This window comes from Aphelocoma coerulescens, chromosome 3 (genome assembly GCF_041296385.1).
Source record: "Aphelocoma coerulescens isolate FSJ_1873_10779 chromosome 3, UR_Acoe_1.0, whole genome shotgun sequence".
In the NCBI taxonomy this organism is placed as follows: Eukaryota; Metazoa; Chordata; class Aves; order Passeriformes; family Corvidae; genus Aphelocoma; species Aphelocoma coerulescens.
Window position 1 is genome coordinate 122,455,922 of NC_091016.1, and position 19,396 is coordinate 122,475,317.

At 48.7% G+C, this 19,396-nt stretch overlaps 1 protein-coding gene across 4 annotated transcripts in view; it reads right to left on the reverse strand.

Moving 5' to 3' along the window:
- Positions 1-1,023: 1,023 nt before the first annotated feature.
- Positions 1,024-19,396, reverse strand: part of GATA4 (GATA binding protein 4) — a 30,451-nt gene continuing 12,078 nt past the window's right edge. For 3 of the 4 annotated variants that reach the window (XM_069011842.1, XM_069011841.1, XM_069011839.1), the window contains 5 exons: positions 10,319-10,488; positions 7,909-8,034; positions 6,520-6,607; positions 6,125-6,270; positions 1,024-5,515 (listed from right to left, as the gene is read on the reverse strand). In XM_069011842.1, coding sequence (XP_068867943.1) covers positions 5,333-5,515; positions 6,125-6,270; positions 6,520-6,607; positions 7,909-8,034; positions 10,319-10,488 — 713 coding nt within the window. In that variant the 3' untranslated portion in view covers positions 1,024-5,332. The remainder of the gene's footprint in view (positions 5,516-6,124; positions 6,271-6,519; positions 6,608-7,908; positions 8,035-10,318; positions 10,489-19,396) is intronic. The other variant, XM_069011840.1, reaches the window with a different exon arrangement.

Sequence of the window (19,396 nt, forward strand, 5' to 3'; positions counted from 1 at the left end):
GGTGAGAAGACCATTAAATCATGACGGTTTTTAAGTGCCCCCAAGGGCTTTTCCCCTCTCTGCTGTGTTAGGGGTGTTACCAGTACTGGGGCTTTTCCGCATTTGTATTAAAACTGTAGTCACAGACTGGTTTGGGTTGGAAGGGACCTTAGAGATCATCCAGTTCCACCTCCCTGCCATGGGTAGGGACACCTTCCACTATCCCAGGTTGCTCCAAGCCCTGTCCAGCCTGGCTTTGAGTTGCATCACTGCTGGGTCTGTCACCTCTGAGTTTGTCGTCCTGTATTGGCCATCCCAAATCCTACATAAAGGCTCTGTAGGCTCTGGGGCTTGGTGACGACATTCAGTCTCCTGCACTGACTCATTGCATGGGAATCCCCAGGTCTAGGCAATTAATTTACCAAAGATTTTAGCTCTCGTTAATTATCTAATATTTATTATATTAGACATTTATGTAGGACAAGGAGTAATGGTACAAGTTGAAAGACGGGAAATTTAGGTTAGATACTGGAAATAAATTATTAACTTTGAGGGTGAGGAGGCCCTGGCACTGGCTGCCCAGGGTGGCTGTGGCTGCCCCATCCCTGGAAGTGTCCAAGGCCAGGTTGGATAAGGCCTTGAGCAACCTGGCCAAGTGGAAGGTGTGCCTGCCCATGGCAGGGTGTTGAATGAGATGAGCTTTAAGGTCTCTTCCAACCCCTTAACATTCCATGATTTGTAAAAACATTTCTACCATGGGGGGGGGGGGGGTCAGACACTGGAACAGGAGCCCAGAGAGGTGGTAGGATTTCCATCCTTGGGTGTATTCAAAACTTGACTGAACAGGACTCTGAGAAACCTGATTTTGTCCTTTTTGACTTAAAATTACTCTGTAATTCTTTCATTGTGAGCTCCCTGGGACAGGACCCACTACACCATTTCTTCTCCAGGTGCATTTCATATATTTTCAATATTTCATCATTTACCCCCAGCCCTCTCCAAGAAGCCCACGAGGGTAGACAGAGTCAGGCAGAAACCTTCTGGTTTTATTATCATTGTTTTATTTCCATTAGTTCTAAAGGTGTAGAAGTTACGTGGATTGGTAGCCATACTACTTCATAATAGATATTTTTTTACATCTTTAAATAATTACAGCTTGTTCAGTTGGTTGGTTTCCCTCTCCCCCTTACAAATAAGTGTCTGTTTCCATGAGACCTTCCCAGATGACCTGGGAAGCTTCAAACTTTATACATGGGGAGAAGAAAAAAAAAAAAGGCAAAACAAAACACCACCCCTGACATAGTCACAGCTTCAGTGTTACATTGAGAGTTGTTGATTGGTTTTAAAGCTCCCTTGCAATATTCCTGAGCTCCTCCTGATTGCACCCTCTCCATCCAAGCCCGTAAGATTGCAAGTGATCTGTGGATCTTGTCTGATCAGTTTACAAAGAATAGCTGAAGTGAATCAAGATATTGCACTTCCACAAGGAGCAAAGACACTTAGAAGTGGTTAAATGACCTTTCTTGGCTCCCTGTCCTGGTTCTCATATGCCCATCTCTTTTTGGTGGCCACTGAGCCATTGCCAAGGTGTGGTCTGACACAACCAAACCTTGTGTTGCAAACCCTTCAGCATCAAAATTTTCATGATTAGGGATGATCTTGAGGGGAACAAATCCCACAAATGTGTTTTCATACGTGCTGAGGTGTTTTGCAGGAATGGGCCCTTCCCTGCTTCTCAGGGAAGGATTAATTCTCGGTCCTGTATTTGTGTAGGACCTGGTATGGATCTCGCTGGGTTCTCCAGCAATAAAAGCAATTATGAAGCTAATAATTACTTTGCCTTAACGGGTCTCTAATAATTGTATCTAATTCATTACCAAAGCAGGTTCTAACTGCCTCCCCCATCACGGGGGAACCTGGAATTTTGTAAGTGGCCCCTCGTGCTAGAAGGAGCTGAGTGTCCTGCAAGTGGTGGCACTTTAATCCTCTTGTCCTGTGAGTATCCCTTTGTCTGTCACTTCTGGAGTTTGCCATCCCGCATTGTCCACTCCAGCCCCTGCAAGACGTGGCTCTGAGTGATTCCTGGGCTTGGAGACCACGTTCAGCCTCCCACAATGACTCATTACATGGGAATCCCCCAGTCTGAGCAATTAATTTGCCAGTGATTCTTGGAAAAAATCCCAGCATGAGGGTGGTCAAACACTGGAACAGGAGCCCAGAGAGGTGGTGGGATTTCCATTCTTAGGAATATTCAAAAGTTGCCTGAATAGGGCCCTGGGAAACCTGATCTCATCCCTTCTGATTTGAATTATTCTGTTATTTGATCATTAGAAGAAGGGGACCCATCAATTATGGTGTGTTTGTACCCCACCTGAAATGGTGATGCTGCATCTGAGGTGTCACCATCTTGGTGTCAGCATTGGCCTGAAAAAGACGAATTCCCCTGGGCCAACAACAGCTCTATAACAGTTTTGGGTGATTGAAAAGAACCACAGGACCTGGTGTATCCAAACTTCTGCTTCTGGTGCAAAAGCAGGGACAAAAGAGCTAATTTCTACCCCTAAAGAGTTGTCCTCTACCCCTAAAGCTGCCCTCATGGCCCCCAAAGCTTCACCTTTTGAAAGCAGACTTCTTGTTCTGTTAGCAGGGACTTGTAAATGCTCCTCACTCTGTTTCAAGAATTGTTTCTCAGGCTTTGAGGAAGGCTAAAAACCAGTTTATAAATATCTACCCAGTGGGCATAAGGCAGACTTATGTTCTGCAGGGATTTTTCCCTCTGGCATTACAAGCAGAGCCCTTTCTGGCATCTCTGAGTGGGTTTTAAGGGTGGGAGAAAAATTCCACTGGGGAATTTGGCTTTGAGGGAAGGAGGAGGAACACAGCAACAAGGGAAGGTGGACAGAACCACTGTGAGCCTCCAGATGGAAAGAGAAATGGGAGGTCTTGTTGGTCTGGACTTTAGCTCCTCTCTAGGAGCCTCTACTCCCTCTTGGGCTTTCCAGGGTAGTTGTGGATATCTCAAAAGTTGGCATGAGCCAAGGGGGATTTTGTGGTGCAGGTTGCTGTGTTATGGTCAGGGATTCACAGCCAGATCCCAGGAGAGCTCTACTGCCATTTACAAAGGGATTTACTTGAAGGAAGAGTTTGGGTAAAGATCTTCCTGCCAATGGAGAAACACCTTTGTGTTTTCACCTCAAATTTGTATTTTTCAGTGCTATTTCTGGCCTCTTCTCTGAAGCCTAGCAGGTCTGAACAGAATCACAGAATTTTATTTATTCATGTTTCATTAATGTCTTTCCCTCACCTGTAATTAGCACTAATGAGGCTGCATAAACACTGCATTAGCTCTGCAAGACTAGAGTGGGAACTGGTGCAGACACCATCCAGCCGTTCCCATGGCATCATTGCCATGGTGTTTTCTCTAGGGAGTGTGGAGGCTCTATCACCCCTCCAAAACCCTGCAAATCTGAGCTATGGAGAGAACGGGGAATGTGAGAGGGTCCAGGACTCTCCAGTTATGACCAGTCCAGTTGAATCCTTCTCCTTAGAGAAGCTTTTACACCACCAGGAGGGAAAGGCTGAGTTCAGACAAAGACAACACAATGCCGTTCTTTTGCTTCAAACCTGTCCATGGCTCTTCTCTTCACCAAGCCATGTGCCTTAGTGTTTGTGTGGAAAAACACTCCTTGTGGGAATGTTGAACAGTAGGAGACAGAGGGTGGCACATTTGGGAGGGATGCACAATCCCCCTTAGAGATTTTTCACTTGATAGTTCAGTACTCGAGTTCTGGATGCAGGGAGGAAAAGAGAGGATCTGGGAAGGCAGGAAGGGTCACAGAGCTTGGGAGCAGACAGAAACAAGAGTGAAGAATCTTGCAGGATGAGGTCTCCCAGAAATTCTCTGCGTGGACAGGCAAAGCTGTCCTTCCTTGGAAATGTTGATGCAAACGTCATGGGAAGCATCTGGTGAAGCACTTGGACTGCCCAGGGGAGCTGTGGCGTCTGCAGTGCTGGAGTTTGAGTTTGTTAAGCCAGAGACAGAGCAGTCAGGGCTGGATTAGGCAGGACTGATCCCAGCGGGCTCTTAGCATCTCTTCCAACTCCATTTGCCAGGATTCCCCGGTAGCTGAGAGCCTTATGGGCAAGCAAACAGATGAGTCTTGTTTAATGGAGTTGTGCTTCTCTTGCAGGCAAGCAAGTCTGTGCACATGCTTGGTAAAGAAAACGGCCCCTGCCACCTCCAGTAGGGGCTGAAGCCACTGCTTGTTGCAAAAAGTGAAATCCTAAAGGATTAGATGTGGGAAATGGTCACAAGCCAGCTGTTAGGGGGACAGTGGGCACTCACAGTACAGCCAAAAAAAAGTGACCGTCAGATTTCATCAGTGGCATCCAAACCAACATGAAAATAGGCAAAATAATTAAATTATCTGTCTGAAAAGCAATGACACAGCAGCGTTAGAAGAGCATCTTTCACTTGCTGTGCTCCTGAATTATCTCTAAGCCTGTCTTGTCGCTATCCATCAGTGAAGAGCCCAGCCATTTCCTCCAGGATTTGGTGACCAGCATGGGTCTCATCTACTTTCTTCCAGAAGGTTCCTTCTTCCAAAAATCCCTCTTTGACTTTGGACAGACCTACTCCAGGCTTAGCCAACAACCTTTTGGAAACACAGTCCCACGATTTTGTAGTGATAAATAGGAAAGGAGTTACTATTAAATACGGACATTCATGAGCTTTCCAGACCAACTAGGAAAACGAAGACAATGCTCTACATGTGTGAGCTGAGGAGGAAGGGGGATGTCTCTTTTTTTCTCTGCCCTACATCATTTCAAATCCACTAAAGCCACTAAAGAATCTCTAGTGAAGTCTGTTCAGCAAACTGTGCTGGAACTGGCTCTGTTTGGTGGAAGATCACTGAATTTGGCTCATGAGAAGACGGTGGCATTTTCTTCTGTTCAGGAAAAGAATGGGTGGCGACAGAAGAAGTGTCTCTGCTCCACCATTGTCTGAGTCTTAAATGCCAGATATTGTTAAATAAAACTCAAGAACTGTGTCCATCTCTGTGTTTCTGGCTGTTTCATAGTAAGTGGTGACAATCAGAGAGGCTCATTTAAAGTGGGGAGAAAAGGCTTCAAATCCTTGAGTTACTTTGAGATTTGAGTCTTCTCTGTTCATTTCATGAGAGCTCCCCTACACCTCGGATAAGTTCTCTTTACCTCGCTGATGGAACATCTCACAAGGGGAGAGAAGGCAGGAGAGCAGGGGAGGTGGGAGACAACAATGACTTGATGATTACGTGGCATCTTCTTCATCTCTCGAGCGGATCAGCCTGGAGTTCATAGGGAAAGGGCCAGGTTATGCAGTTATGATGTCCCCGTGGTTCTCAGCCAGCACCAGGCTGTTCCAGGAGTCCTGTTTGGAGCTGGTTTGGGGAGACTGGCTCATGGCTGACTGGTAAGCCTGCGGGGAAAGCTTCAGAGCTGAGATCGCAGGGTGGATGGATGATCCATGTCCAGACATGGCAGAGACTGAGAATGCCTATGGAAAAAGGAGAATGCTGTGAAAAAAGCTTCAAACCTTAGAGGACCGTGTGAATCCCTTTCATGTGAGCTGGTGCTGTTGTAAAAATGCGTCTGGATTTGGTGCAGGGCTGGAGATTGCAGCAAACATGGGATACTTTGGGCAGGTTCTTTCCTGCTCTCTGCTTTTCCTTCTAATTCTAGAAACACAATGATTTGGGTTTGAAGAGACCTTAAAGATCATCTTGTTCCAACTCCCTGCCATGGGCAGGGACGCTTTCCACTGCCCCAGGCTGCTCCAAGCCCCATCCAACCTGGCCTTGGACACTTCCAGGGATCCAGGGGCAGCCACAGCTTCTCTGGGCAACCTGTGCCAGGGCCTCCCCACCCTCACAGGGAAGAATTTTCTTCCTAATATCCAATCTAAACCTGCTCTTTGTCAGTTTGAAGCCATCCCCCTTTGTCCTAACACTCCAGGCCCTTGCAAATAGTTTCTCTCCATCTTTCCTGCAGCCTTCCTCCAGGTGCTTATCTTTAAGTACCTAATTAAGGTTTTGAGGATGTTCTCCCCGTGTCTTCCATCCTATTTCCCATTTTATTTTACTCTGCCAGCACCTCCTCTCCGTACCTGAGAAACGGGGCTGGGGTGCCCGTAGTGAGATGAGAGCCCGGGTTCTGTTTTGATGGGGCGCATTTCCTCGGTGGTCGTGGTGCTGCTGCTGCTGCTGCTGGTGGAGCTGGTGGTCGGGGTAAGACTCTCGCTGCTGGATGGGCCTGGGAGAAACCAGAGGGTAAAACAGGCTCTTTCCAAAGAGCTTTCAGCACAGAGCTCTGCCCACCCACCCAGAAGTTAGTGTGGTAAAAATAAATTTAAAAATAGTTGGAAGGATATTCAGGTATTTAGGCATCCCCCATTTTTTTGAAAACTGGCCTGTTTTGTCACTGGGTCTCTGACTGTGGTCAAAAACACAAGTGCACACAAAAATACACATCATAAAATAAATTCCTCCATTCAACAGTTACCTGCTTGTGCCTTTGTTTTGTTAAGGTTCTTAGGCTTGCGTTTCCTCGTCTGAATTCCCTCTTTTCTCATGGCTAAAGGCCTTGGGACCTGTGGATACAAATAGAAAAGCACATTGGTTTCTGAATGTCCTTAAGGTCATCTAAGAGAACATGATTCCAGTTCTAACTTGTGGTCGAGCTAGTTTAATTGAAAGCAACATCAAGATGGAGCCCAAATTCCCTGGTCAAGAGAGATTCAAGATGTGCATCCAAATGGGAATAGGAAGAAAGTTCACACCATGGTTCTGAGTGGTTTAGGGCCAGAAGGGAAGACCAGCTCATCTGATTGACTTTCCTGTTTAACTCAGACCAGAAATATCTGTCTGGCTTATACCTGCTTTTTCAAAAGGCACCAAACCTATGTGGGATGACCTCCCTTAGGAGCCCATCCCACAGAGGTGGTCAGAAAGACACTGGGATTTCTAGGAAGAATTTTTGGGTTAGGTGAGACTTCCCCTGATCCACCATAACTTCCAGTTTTGACCGGACCCTGCTGAATATTCTGTCATCTACTCTCAAGCACTGGACATCACCGAGAGCATCTTTAGTCAGGCACAAACTGTTCAAGCAAGAAATGCAAAATGTAAAGCAATTATTTATTGCCTCATATGGGTTGTTTTTTTCCATATCTAACGGTATATAAAAACCCTAGGAGCAGCAATCACAGAACCAGGAATGGTTTGGGTTGGAAGGGACCTTAAAGATCGTTTAGTTCTAACCCTTCTGCCATGGGCAGGGATGCCAGTGCCATGAGGAACAGAACAGGGGGCTGCCACTGAGCAATCACCAGGGTGTTGAGGGCTTCTGTCTCTGCCATGGGGGTGGCCCCATTGCCACTGAGTGATGGGAGAAAAGCTGGAGATTCACATCCTGAATTCCTGCCATGCTTTGGACTCCAGCAGGACTCTTCTAGATATATCAGGCGTGACATCAATACATGAAGCCACCACTGGCAGGAAGAGACTATCTGGACACCTGTACAAGAAAAGTCACCCATCAGTCCCTGACAAGTCTACAGCCAAGCCTTAGCTGGGATCTGGGATCAGCTCATGTGAAGGATCTCAGCCCTTCCTTGTGCTTCTGACTTCCCTTTTTAACTAAAGTGCCTGCATTTATGTGGAAAGAATCTGGGCCTCGTTTTGTTAGGTTTTAAGACTTATTTGCAAATGGGACCTAATTAGTAAGTGAGAAATACCCAGTGTGCACCCCCCCTTGCAGGTATAAACATGATGTAACCTTGAGGGGGACTAAACCAAAGGGACAGCAGGAAAACCAGCTCCAGGAGAGCACAGAGGTGTGCAAGGATCCCAGCCCCCAGCCTGGTGCCACCCTCCCACAGCAAGGATTTACCCCGTGGAGCTTCATGTAGAGTCCGCAGGCGTTGCAGACGGGCTCTCCCTCGGCGTTCCTGCGCCAGAGCGTGGTGGTCGTCGTGTGGCAGTTGGCACAGGAGAGGCCGACGCGGCGGGACGCTGACTGTGGGGACAGCGGAGCAAGGAAACACGTCAGCCCTGCAGTGCCCTCCCCAGCAGCGCTCCAGATTCCAACCAGCTTGCTCCAGCACGCCTCAGGGTTCCCCCTCTGCTCCTGCCTCTCTTTTCGCCCCTTTGCAGTTGTCCAGCTACCTCTTTCTGCCCCACTTGCCTTTCCACAGCCTCCAGGAGGTCCCAGGTGTCCTGAGGCATCTCAGATGGTGCCAGAGACATGAAATAGAATCATTAAGGTTGGGAAGGACCTCCAAGATCACCCAATCCAACATGAGACCGATCCCCACCTTGTCAACCAGACCAGAGCAGTGAGTGTCACATCCACCTCTGGACACCTTTGGAGATGGGGATTCCACCACCTCCCCAGGCAGCCAATTCCAATGCCTGACCACCTAAATTCTTCTTGATGTCTGACCTGGACCTCCCCTGGCACAGCTTGAGGCCATTTCCTCTTGTCCTGTCCCTTGTTCCCTGGGAGCAGTGTCCAATCCCCCCCTGGTTGAACCTTCTGTCAGGGAGTTGTGGAGCGTGAGAAGGTGCCCCCTGAGCCTCCTTCTCCAGAATCCCACATCACCCGAACAGATCCCCAGATCTCCAGCAGGTCTGGTGGCAGCTTAGAGACCCCCCTGCACGTGTACACACCTACACTAAGGTGTCTGGATCTCAGACCATCCTGACTTTTCCAGCTCCCAAGCCCTTCACCTTCCTGGCTATCCCAAGAAAATGTTACCAATGCCATAAATGTTACATGTTCCTTTGTGCTATGTTGCTCAAGGAGCTTGAGGGGAAGATAAAAAAAAAAAAAGAAGAACCTTCCGGCAGCATTTTCCTCCTCTTGATAAAGAGGGATAATTAATAGGAATTCTCACTACTGAATTAGTGCAGGGAGCAGACCCGAAGTTCCCTTTCTGGGTGAACTCGTTTAGTCAGGCTCAGAAGGCCAGAGGAGAAAGCAACGGGCTTGAAGCCATATAAAATACAAGCTTTGATCTTGGAAGCAGAGTGGGAGGTGGAGGAAGAAAAAGCCACGTCCTCCACAGCTGCCTGACTCTTCCCAGCATCCTTCAAAGCTGAGGCTTTAGAGGCCGGTAAAGGAGAGAGGGAAGGTCCTGGGAGCCGGGGTGAGATCCTGCCGGGATCAGTCGGTGTCCGGAAAGGCGTTTCACAAGAGGGCGCTGGGTGCCCGTGGCTGCTGGCAGCGCTCAGGCTGCGTTTGGCACTCGCTGTGTTCGGGCACAGACCGGGCTGGGCGATGCAAAGGGCAGGGCAGGGTGCGGATGGAGCCTCGTGGGAAGCAAGGAGTGCGGAAACCTGGCTCTCGGGGGTGGCTTGGTGGCTGCTTTTTAGCTTGGGTTCACGGTCGTGGAACGTTATGGAGTCGTAGGATGTTGTAGAATCGGAGGATTTTAAGATGTTAAGAAGGGACCTTAGAGCTCATCTAGTCCCAACCACCTTCACTAGCCCAGGTTGCTCAAGGCCTTATCCAGCCTGGCCTTGGGCACTTCCAGGGATCCAGGGGCAGCCACAGCTTCTCTGGGCAACCTGTGCCAGGGCCTCCCCACCCTCAGAGGGAACAATTCCTTCCCAATATCCCATCTAACCCTGCCCTCTGTCAGTTTGAAACCATTCCCCCTTGTCCTGTCACTCTTGGAAATAGTCTCCCCATCTTTCCTGTAGGCTTCCTTCAGGAAAGCTGCAATTAGGTCAACCCAAAGCCTTCTCTTTTCCAGGCTGAACAATCCAGTTCCTGTCCCCCAGGTTCCTTGTGCGTACCCCACCCTGACCCCACAGGTTTTGGGATGCCCTGACCTGACCTGCAGTGGGGGCTTCACCTCACCCAACGGATCTGGGAGCAGAGTATCCAAAAAAGGTATCCAGAAGAGTCACCATGAAGTGAGGGGGTCACCCAGCAGTGACCAGGGACCCCTGTGGGTAAGAGAAGATGGACTGGTACTGTCCTGGAACTGGGGAGAGTTGCCATTCCTCCTGAAATGCCTGCAGGATACTAAAGCAAAGACTGGCTTTTGCTGAATCAACACCACAAATCCCAAAATCACCCTGTGTCTGTCAGCCCCTTCCACTGCCTGGCTGAGCCTCTGGAGGACTGCTCTGGGCAGTACAAGGTCTTGGAGTGTCCCAAGCATGAGAAAATCTGTCTTGTTTTGAAAATCTGGATCTCAGCTGGGCAGATGGAGTTGAAGCACCCCTGGCATCTCCAGCTGGCTGAGGTCTCTTTGCCTCCTCCTCACCCCAGGTGTGTTATCTTGACTTACCAGCCTCCTCTGGGGTTTGAACAGGGGCCGGTTGATGCCGTTCATCTTGTGGTAGAGCCCACAGGCATTGCAGAGGTAGTGCCCCGTGCCGTCCCTCCTCCACAGCGGGGTGGACATGGCCCCACAGTTGACACATTCTCGCCCCTCGGAATAATCGTCAAAAAATTCTGCTGCCAGGATGGGAGAGAAGGGAAGAGACTCAGTTAGTTAGGTGGCTGTACATTTAATTGCTGCTCTGGTTCTCAGTTTAGCCCAGAAGGGACATTTCAAGAAATCACATTCAGATTTTATAGGTTGCAAGAAACAGCTCTTCCTTCCCCTAGGAAGCCCCCAGGGATTATTGGGAAGAGCGACTCCTTTCCCTGCCATGGCTGCAGGACTTCTGTGGCAGCAGGGATACAGATACCAGGAGACAGAAAGAGAAACCATCCCTTGTGCTCTGACATTATCCAATTTTTGAGATTGACCATGGCCAGGGCAAGCAGATTGGGGCAGGCGAACAGCCCTGTTTACAATGAGGGCAGATTCCTGAGATCATGGATAAACACAAACCCCACAGAGGAGAACTGCCCAGAGATCAGGCAGCTGCATCTCAGCTGGGCAAGGAAAACCATTCCATGTGCCCTGCTCGCCATGGGAATGCTCCTCACCCAGCCCCTCTGCTGGGGGAATGGCTGCGGAGAGCCAAGGGAGAGGAGGTTCGTGTGCCTTCACCCCATTCTCTGCACGGGAAACATCTCCTGATTACAGGAATCCACATGTAAAGTGGGAAGGTTCCCTGCCCATGGAAGGGGGTTGGAAATGGATGGTCTTTAAGGTCCCTTGCAACCCAAACCATTCCATGGTTCTGGGATTCTAACCCCAGCTCAGGCTGACAGATAACAGGGATTGTTGGGAATTTATGTGTGTCAGAGGCTCAGCTTTTGATGGAAGTCTGCATCGTGCTTGATGCCACACTCCAGGGCTTGCTGCATTCACCCACTGCCTCCCTGGTACCTCCTGCACTGGGGCTCGGCTGCAGCTGGGCTGTGAGGGGGAGGACAATTGGGCATGGAGTGACAGGACAAGGGGGAATGGGTTTAAACTGACAGAGGGCAGGTTTAGATCAGATATTAGGAAGGAATTCTTCCCTGTGAGGGTAGTGAGGCCCTGGCACAGGGTGCCCAGAGAAGCTGTGGCTGCTCCATCCCTGGAAGTGTCCAAGGCCAGGTTGGCCTTGGAGCAACCTGGGACAGTGGAAGGTGTCCCTGCCCATGGCAGGGGGTTGGAATGAGATGAACTTTAAGGTCCCTTCCAACTCAAACCATTCTGGGATTCTACGAACTGCCCTGGGCTGGGCCAGTCCAGTCCCTCTGGCTGTGGCAGGACCAGGAGGTGGAAAGGTCAGCACAACACAGCTCGACTGCATCATCCTTTGGAAAGACACTGCTCACTCCCTGTCCCATACAAAGCCTTCCAGAAGCCAAGAACTTCACTATATTTTTTGCTTGTCCACCTGCTTTTTACATGAAAATCTCAGCTTCCTGCTCAAAGACAATTGCTCCCCAAGGAGCAAACCAACAAAATTTGGCTTCTTGCCGAGCTGTGCCTCAATCCCATGTGGATTCTCTGATGTCTAGCAAGGGTTATGTTCAGACGTGGCCTTATTTTCTCTTTTCCCCAGACTATTTTTGGAAAATCTGCAGGAAACTGCATAACTGTGAAGCGGCCAAAGGACAAAAAATTTAATGAAGTGGCGCCAGTAAACAGAGACAGAGAAAAATATTCACGTGAGCCTAATTCTCCCTAGAAAATCAGGCTAAAAATGGCAGGAGATTACACCGTGTGCCCACGAGGAAATGGTAGAAAGCAGTAATTTATTGTACCCAAGCAGCTCTGGAGCCAGAAAAGCAGGAATCCAGTATCTTCCCAGCAGTTTAGGAAAATCTCATTACCCTGGAGAAATTCTGGTGGTTTTGAAAAGATGGGAATCCCTCCAGGCAATTTTTGTCCACACGGATTCAGTGATACCATAACCCTCACTTTCCCCCTTAAAATGACAATTGAGTCACAGCCAAAATCTAGATCAAATAAACTTCCTTTGAAAAGAGAAGGGATTGGAACAGCTGGTCAGGAAAGAACTTGTTTCCTTGAAAAATCTCAAGAAAGGAAAACATTTCACTGGGGTTTTTTTCATCTTAGAAGTTGTTGAGGTTTTTGATTATAATTTTCCAAAGAAAAAGCCCAAGTATTTTCACAGTAATTTTTGTCCTGTAAAACATCCCTTCTTCTTCGAAAATAATTCAGTACAGAGTTGTGGACATAATCCAGGGAGCATTTAGCAGAGCAGAGGTAATCAAAATGTAAAAGTTAAAACTTGAATGATTTGAGTTTTGCCTGTGACTAATTACAAAATACAATCTTTCTTGGAGGTTTTTCCATCAGGAAACCAAAATATAAAAGTTTTTGATCAAAGACAAAGGAGAAAATTCCTAACAGTCCCTCAGAAATGTTAAGCCTTGGACTAGCTCTTGAATAAGAAGGTCCCTCAAAAAAATGTCAGGTATGGATATATTTTTGGTTTTAGAAGAATGTAAGTCTCCTATTTTCTGGCAATAAATAATTTGTTGTGAAATGCTGATTGTTATTTCCCAAGAGTGGGACACTCAACTCCAGTGCCCGCAATATTTAAAGTGTTGGTTTCTCATCAACATCCAAAAGACGAGTGCAAACCTGTCTTGAGACCTGCTCTCCTTTTCCATCTGCATTTGGCTGATATTCTTCCCTATTTCTTTGGTGCCTTTGGGTTGGGTTTTGGGGCCAGTTTCCATGGGATTTGGACTTGAGCGTCTCTCTTGAGGGACTTTTATAGAATCATGGAATGGTTTGGGTCGAAAGAGACCTTAAAGCCCATCTCATTCCAACCCCCTGACATGGGCAGGGACACCTTAAACTATCCCAGGTTGCTCCAAGCCCCATTCAAACTTTCACTGGTTGAAGTTTCCAAAAGTCCCCTTCTGCTTCCATGGCAATAACATTTGTGAGACTTTCGCCTCTCAGCTGCAGGCAAAGGTGATCCTTGTGGACATTCATAAAGAGGAATCATTGGCGTTTGAGAGGGGAAGGGACAGACTTTGTTCCCAGGGGACACCGAGGCCCCACGCAATGGGTGGCTCTCCCTAATCAGAGCCCATATCAGATGGGTGTGTCCCCTCTGGGTACCACCCAGTGCTGAGTCAGATGACATCCGCAGAGTGCAACCTCATTAAAACCATTCCTGCAGCCCTGTCAGAGTAGGGAGAGCTCTTTGACCTCAGGAGATATCGCCTGGAGGAGAAATATCCTCACCTGCTTCAAAGAATGCTTTGGGATGGCACAGGAGGTGTCTTGGACACTGCTGGATGTGGGCATAGAGATGATGATAGAGGCTTGGGGCATGTCATTTATTGCACAAAGGGTGTTTGGGCCCTAAGAAAGTGGGGAAACAAGGGATTGGATTTCTTTCTAGAAGAAATTATATTTTTGTAATTATTATTTTGTATATATATATATATATATATATATGTGTGTGTATATATATATATATATATATATAATTTCCCAGCATCACTAAACTCCAGGATGAAGCTGCCGAGGGGAGCTTTCTGAGCTGTCCTTCTGGCCACACATCCCTCCCACTCTCAAAAACCCTGAAGATCTGCAAAATAATGAGAAAGTATCACCTGAAGACTTGCAGCCTGTGCAGTTTGATGTGGGTGGGTGTCCAGGACCCAGGAAACCTGAATGTTCCCAGGGCTCAGAGCCCACGGGAGCTGGGACCACCATCAGGCTCAGCTATATTGGGCATGGAGGCCACCAGGCTTCAAGTGCACTAATTGTTTAATTTGTCACTCTTATTAATAATGGGGATTAAGGAGACTCCCCAGGAAAAAGCAGCAAAGTGTTTTCTTGGCTTCTGGCTCAGGGCTGAAGCTCTAAATCCTGGCATTATGAGATCCCCTGACACTTATTCCTTGTACTTTGCAGCCGGGAAAGGAAACGTTTATTCAGGCAGCAAATGGCCCGAGCGGCTCCCGGAGGGCCCTGAACAATGAGGGGGGAAGGAAAGGCTCCCCCAGTCACACTCAGGGCAATGATTTCCGTTCTGTGGCACAGGAGCCGCTGCCTGATAATGGAGATTTATGGGTCCATCCGGTGACCTCTGTAATGGCCTTTCTGCTGGAAAGATTTACTCCCTCTCCTGAAGCCAGGTACAGCCAGCACTGGGACAGGGTTGAGGGAAGGATTTGCTGATCAGGCTGAGAAGGACATCAGCCTATGGCTGGGGGAGCCTCGTGTGTGCTGTGTGGCCTCATCTTCCTCTGTGAATGTTCAGCTTCCCCACGTGCCTTTGCCGAGCCCTTATCTTGTATCTTGGGATCACTCGGTCCTTTTTATGGGCTGGGTCCCTGGTGTTGACTAATCCTGATGGCCTTCTACTTAATTCTTCATAAAACCCTGCCTTTAGTCAATGAAGGAGCTTCTCACTTGAAAGCAGGTCATGAAAACTCAGTGAATGACCAGCGGAGAGGATGGATTGTATTCCATCCCTATCCTGGTCATCATCAGCTTGCTGTGTAAAACAAGATTTTTCCCCTCACATCTACTGTTTATGAGCACTGCAAGGTTCCCAGGGCAGGAAATGTCACTTGTGTGTTGCACAACAGCCTCCTAATCTTGGGTGAGGCCTTGAGCACACTCATGTCAGAAACACTTTCCACAATGGGACATCCAGTCCCCAGGGAGCCAGGAGTGACTCCTAAGCGGGGCACGGGGGTCTGGTAGGGAAAAAAGAATTCTTGGATGTGGCCTTTTGTGACACTTGGTCATTGGGAGGAGTCCTTCACATCCACTGAGATCGGCCTGTACAGACACTGCTGGGATCAAGAGGAAAGCAGACCGGAGCCCCCCCAGCCAGCCCACATCTCCAGTACCTCTGGCTCACCAAAAGTCTGAGGAATTTTGCCTTCCCAAACAGGAGAACCAGACACCCACTTGCAACTCTACCCAAGGCTTGAGCCTGGAGAGTGGCTTGAAGTGACTTCTTCCCACCATCTCTGCAAACCCCAACTCTGCCAGCCTGGCACTACTTCCATTCCTAGGTCCAGACCTTTGGGCTTTTCTTTAGCAACCCATCCCTGGAAGTGTCCAAGGCCAGGTTGAACAGGGCTTGGAGCAACCTGGTCTGGTGGGAGGTGTCCCTGCCCATGGCAGGGTGTTGGAATGGGGTGATCCCTAAAGTCCCTTCCAACCTAAATCATTCTGGGATTCTGTGATTAAATCTGTTCACATTGGAGAGATCATCTTGAGTGCATAAACCTCACGGATCAGGACACTGAGGAATGATAACAGAAAAAGGAAATATTTTTAATCCTTCAGTTCAGAGCCAGCATCCGATTTATAAATTTCTCTTACCAAACCAGCCCATGGAAGGGGACAAAGAGCCCTCCCTACCCTGGTTTGGGTCAGACCCTCCTGCATGAGAAACAACCAGGTTGTCTTCTACGTCCCTCCAGCCCCCTCCTGCCTTCACCCTCTCTGGATGGAAAGAGACTTCCATTAATACAGCACTGGAGTTTTGTTTACAGCTGGAGAGATATTTGATATCAACAGTTCCCCCTGCAGAAGTATCTTCTCAACCCAATGAAGCAACTCAGCAAAGGAGAAACTGTTCTTCAAACACAGCCAGGCCACTTACAGGCTCTAAACAGAGCCTGAGAGCAGTTTTCCCAGCAGAGAAGCAGTTTCCTAAAACAATTTGTTATGGTAAGAGGTGAGAGCCACGATCCTGTGTATACACAAATCCCAAATGGACTCTCAGGGGCACTCGCAGCTGAGGCAAAGGACATGGACACCGTGGAATCCCACCCAGGACACCCTCACCTTCTGCTCCAATAGACAGCCACAACAGCATGGTAGGGGAAACAGGGTTTGCCATTCTCAGCCGCTTTGTCCCAAATCCCAAAATTGTTTCCATTAAAAAGTGGCAGTTTGGAAATCCTTCCTACTCTTCAAGCCTTTTGGGGTCCTTTTAGCCAGCATTTTGCTGGAGCTAGAGGAGCTGAAAGTCACATCTTCTATTTCTTTGGAATGGGTTGAGGTGTTCCCATGAATTGCATGATTCCAGAAGCCAAAGTTTCAAGGGGAAAAACCCACCAAAAGGTTTCTGGTTACATAACAGCAGTTAAAAGTGCCGGTTGGTCCAGGACTGTGGCAGAGAAGGACTGAACTGGAAAGGAAGGTGGCAGCAAACAAAAAAGAGGGGAGATGAAAGAGGAATGGGCAGGGAGTGACTGCTAATTTAAAAAGCCCAAATGTATGCTTGGGGGAGCTCTGTAACCAAAGGAAAGCTGTCAGTGAGCCTTTCCTTTATCCGTGGGGATTTCACCAGGTTAGCACACAGGCTGGGATCAGAAAGTGAGGATGGAGCTAAAGGATCCAAGGGTGTTTCTGTAAAAACAGGTTTTGCTCACTGGCTTTTCCCGCTCTGCTCCCTCTTCTCTTCCTGTTCCCTCTCTGACAGAATTTGGGGGGAAATTCACCCAGGGTCCCACTCTTTAAGAGACAAATGGGATCTAAATACAGGGAGAGTGGGACAGTGCCTGTCTGAGCAGTGCCCATCACTGGGCTGGGTGCTGTGGGAATGTGGCTCCCTACTCTCCCCTGGTCTGGACTAACAGAAAGCATCACCAGTGTGATTGAGGATCTGCAGGAGGTGGGGAAGCAGGTAAATTCCCCACACTTAGCCAGAAACACGGTTTCAAGCAAAAAGCATCACTGTGCAGCCTCATAGAAATGGCTTGATGCCGTTCCAGAAGGTTTTAAGGTTTATCTGACACATCTATGGTGGGGAGGATGGCTGTGTACCCATTTGGCTGCCTGGACCAAACAGTTTTCCCTCTGAAAACATAAAGACTCCACTTACTGCTGAGGAAACATTCACCCTACAGTCTGGCTTTCCAGAAGGCGAAGAAATCTGTTTTTCCCCGGCTTCGCAAAACATCACGGCGAGACTGTTCCCCTGCAACCCTTCCCAGGCCAAATGTTTCACGTCAAGGCAAAGGGAACACTGTGTCCCTCCCCTGCAGCACTCCCTGCTCTGCCTGCAGCACACCAAGGTCTGTGGTGCACACCGTTGCCAGCAGCCAGGAATACTCCTTTCCTTTGTGGATATGTTTTCTGCGCTTTGAAGGACGGTGGAGGTGGAAGCAGCCAAAGGACCAGCTGAGATCATGTGCAAGAGGGCCATGATGGGAAGGTTGGGCAAATTCTGGGCCTGGCTTTGAGTTCAGGCTTGGCTCTGCAATAGGATGCCCTTGAGCAAGGCTTTGCATCTCATGGTGACACTGTCCTTGCCCTGTGACAAGGGGTGACACTGGAGGGGCACAAGAGGACAACTTTCAAAGGCCACAGGCAGAGATGTGGAGACAAGAAATGGATGGAAGACTGATGGCTGGAAACAAGCTGGATTCCTCTAATTCAGAGCTAAACAGTGTTTTGGGAAGGGGCAGGAGCTGGAAAAGCCCTGACAGCTCTCCAGCGTACCAAACCCACCAGACCCCAAACCATCCAGCCCCGTGGTTGTTCCAGAGCTGAGTGGAGAGACAATCCACACACACACTGAAGGACCGTGTCCCACATCCCGAAGGTGCACAGCCCGCTCTGCAGGAGACAGGAATGCAGACATCCCTGAGGATCTTCTGGTGGGAGCCTCTTGGCCACCTCTTTGAGAGCGACCTGGTGTCCAGCAGCAGCTTCTGCTGACTGTCAAGTTGTGCCTGAATGAACTCCCACCCACCGAGGTGACCTCCCCTTCCTTACTCCTCCTTGCAGTTCTTACACTTGTAAATATCCGAGGCTCCTCTGATAAACAGGAGATTCCTCCGCTTATCGACTGTCCAAATATTTTTTAACAAATCTCAGATTAGCATGGTGAGCCCAGGGAATGGGCAAGATGGGGTCAGCCACAGCCTGGGGTCTGCTTGGCAGGAGGCACCTGGAAATGGTCTTTCTCTCTTTTGACAAAGGAAAAGGAGCCACGGCCTTGCCCTCCTTGAAATCTGGCCCATCTCCAAGTGGATGTGCCCATCAAGAGACTCTTCTTTTGTGGCCTCAGGGAAGGGACAGTGGGGAAAAATGTAGAGGAATGGGAAAGCTTGGGATTTACAGTGCCATGATCCCTCCTGGCCGTTGTTTCTGAGTTGGGAACAGGTCATGAGCAGCTGTTCCTGGTGTCCCCACAGGGGACCACAAGCAGGTGTGCTGTGGAGTCCTGCCAAGCCACTGCTCCGTGGCTGAGCCGTGGGAATTGGCCTTATGGCTACGGGGTAACTGGTGAACCCGGGCCAGTTACTGGGTAGGTGGTGAAGCCTGACCCTGAGCCCAGCCAGCAGTGTCTGGCCCTGTTCAGATGTTCTGGGACCCCAATCTAGAATGTTTGCACCCAAACTGCCCAGGAGCTGCATGAGGAGATACTGAGATGGTCTGAGGTTGGACCATGCCAGGGGCTAACAATTGTCACAGAATCACAGAATATCCTGGGCTGGAAGGGATCCACAAGGATCATTGAGTCCAACTCCTGCCTCTGCACAGGACACCCCAAGATGATTCTTCACCAGTGACTGAAGAGCATGATCTGTTGGGTTTTCATTAGGAGATGGGGGAATGTCCATCCATGGGCGTTCCAAAGCCTCATCCACATGCCCTCAGCTATTACTGAGGTGGTTGTCCTGCTAAGGATCTTACAACGTGCATTTCCACAATCCTACAACTCCAGAAACTCAAAGTTTGGGGTGAGTTTTTTTCCCAGATCAGAAGGAGACATTTATCTGAAGCAAACAGGCAAAATCTTTCTTGTAGGAATACAATCAATTGTATTATTGTTATCATATTTGTGTGTGTGTTATACATATTTATAAATGTATGTATTTGTATATATACACATAGCGTGTCATAGAATCGCAGAATGGTTTGGGTCGGAAAGGATCTTACAGATCATGTAGTTCCAGCCCCTCTTTCATAGGCAGGGATGCCTGGGATGTCCTTAAGAATGCTGTTGTA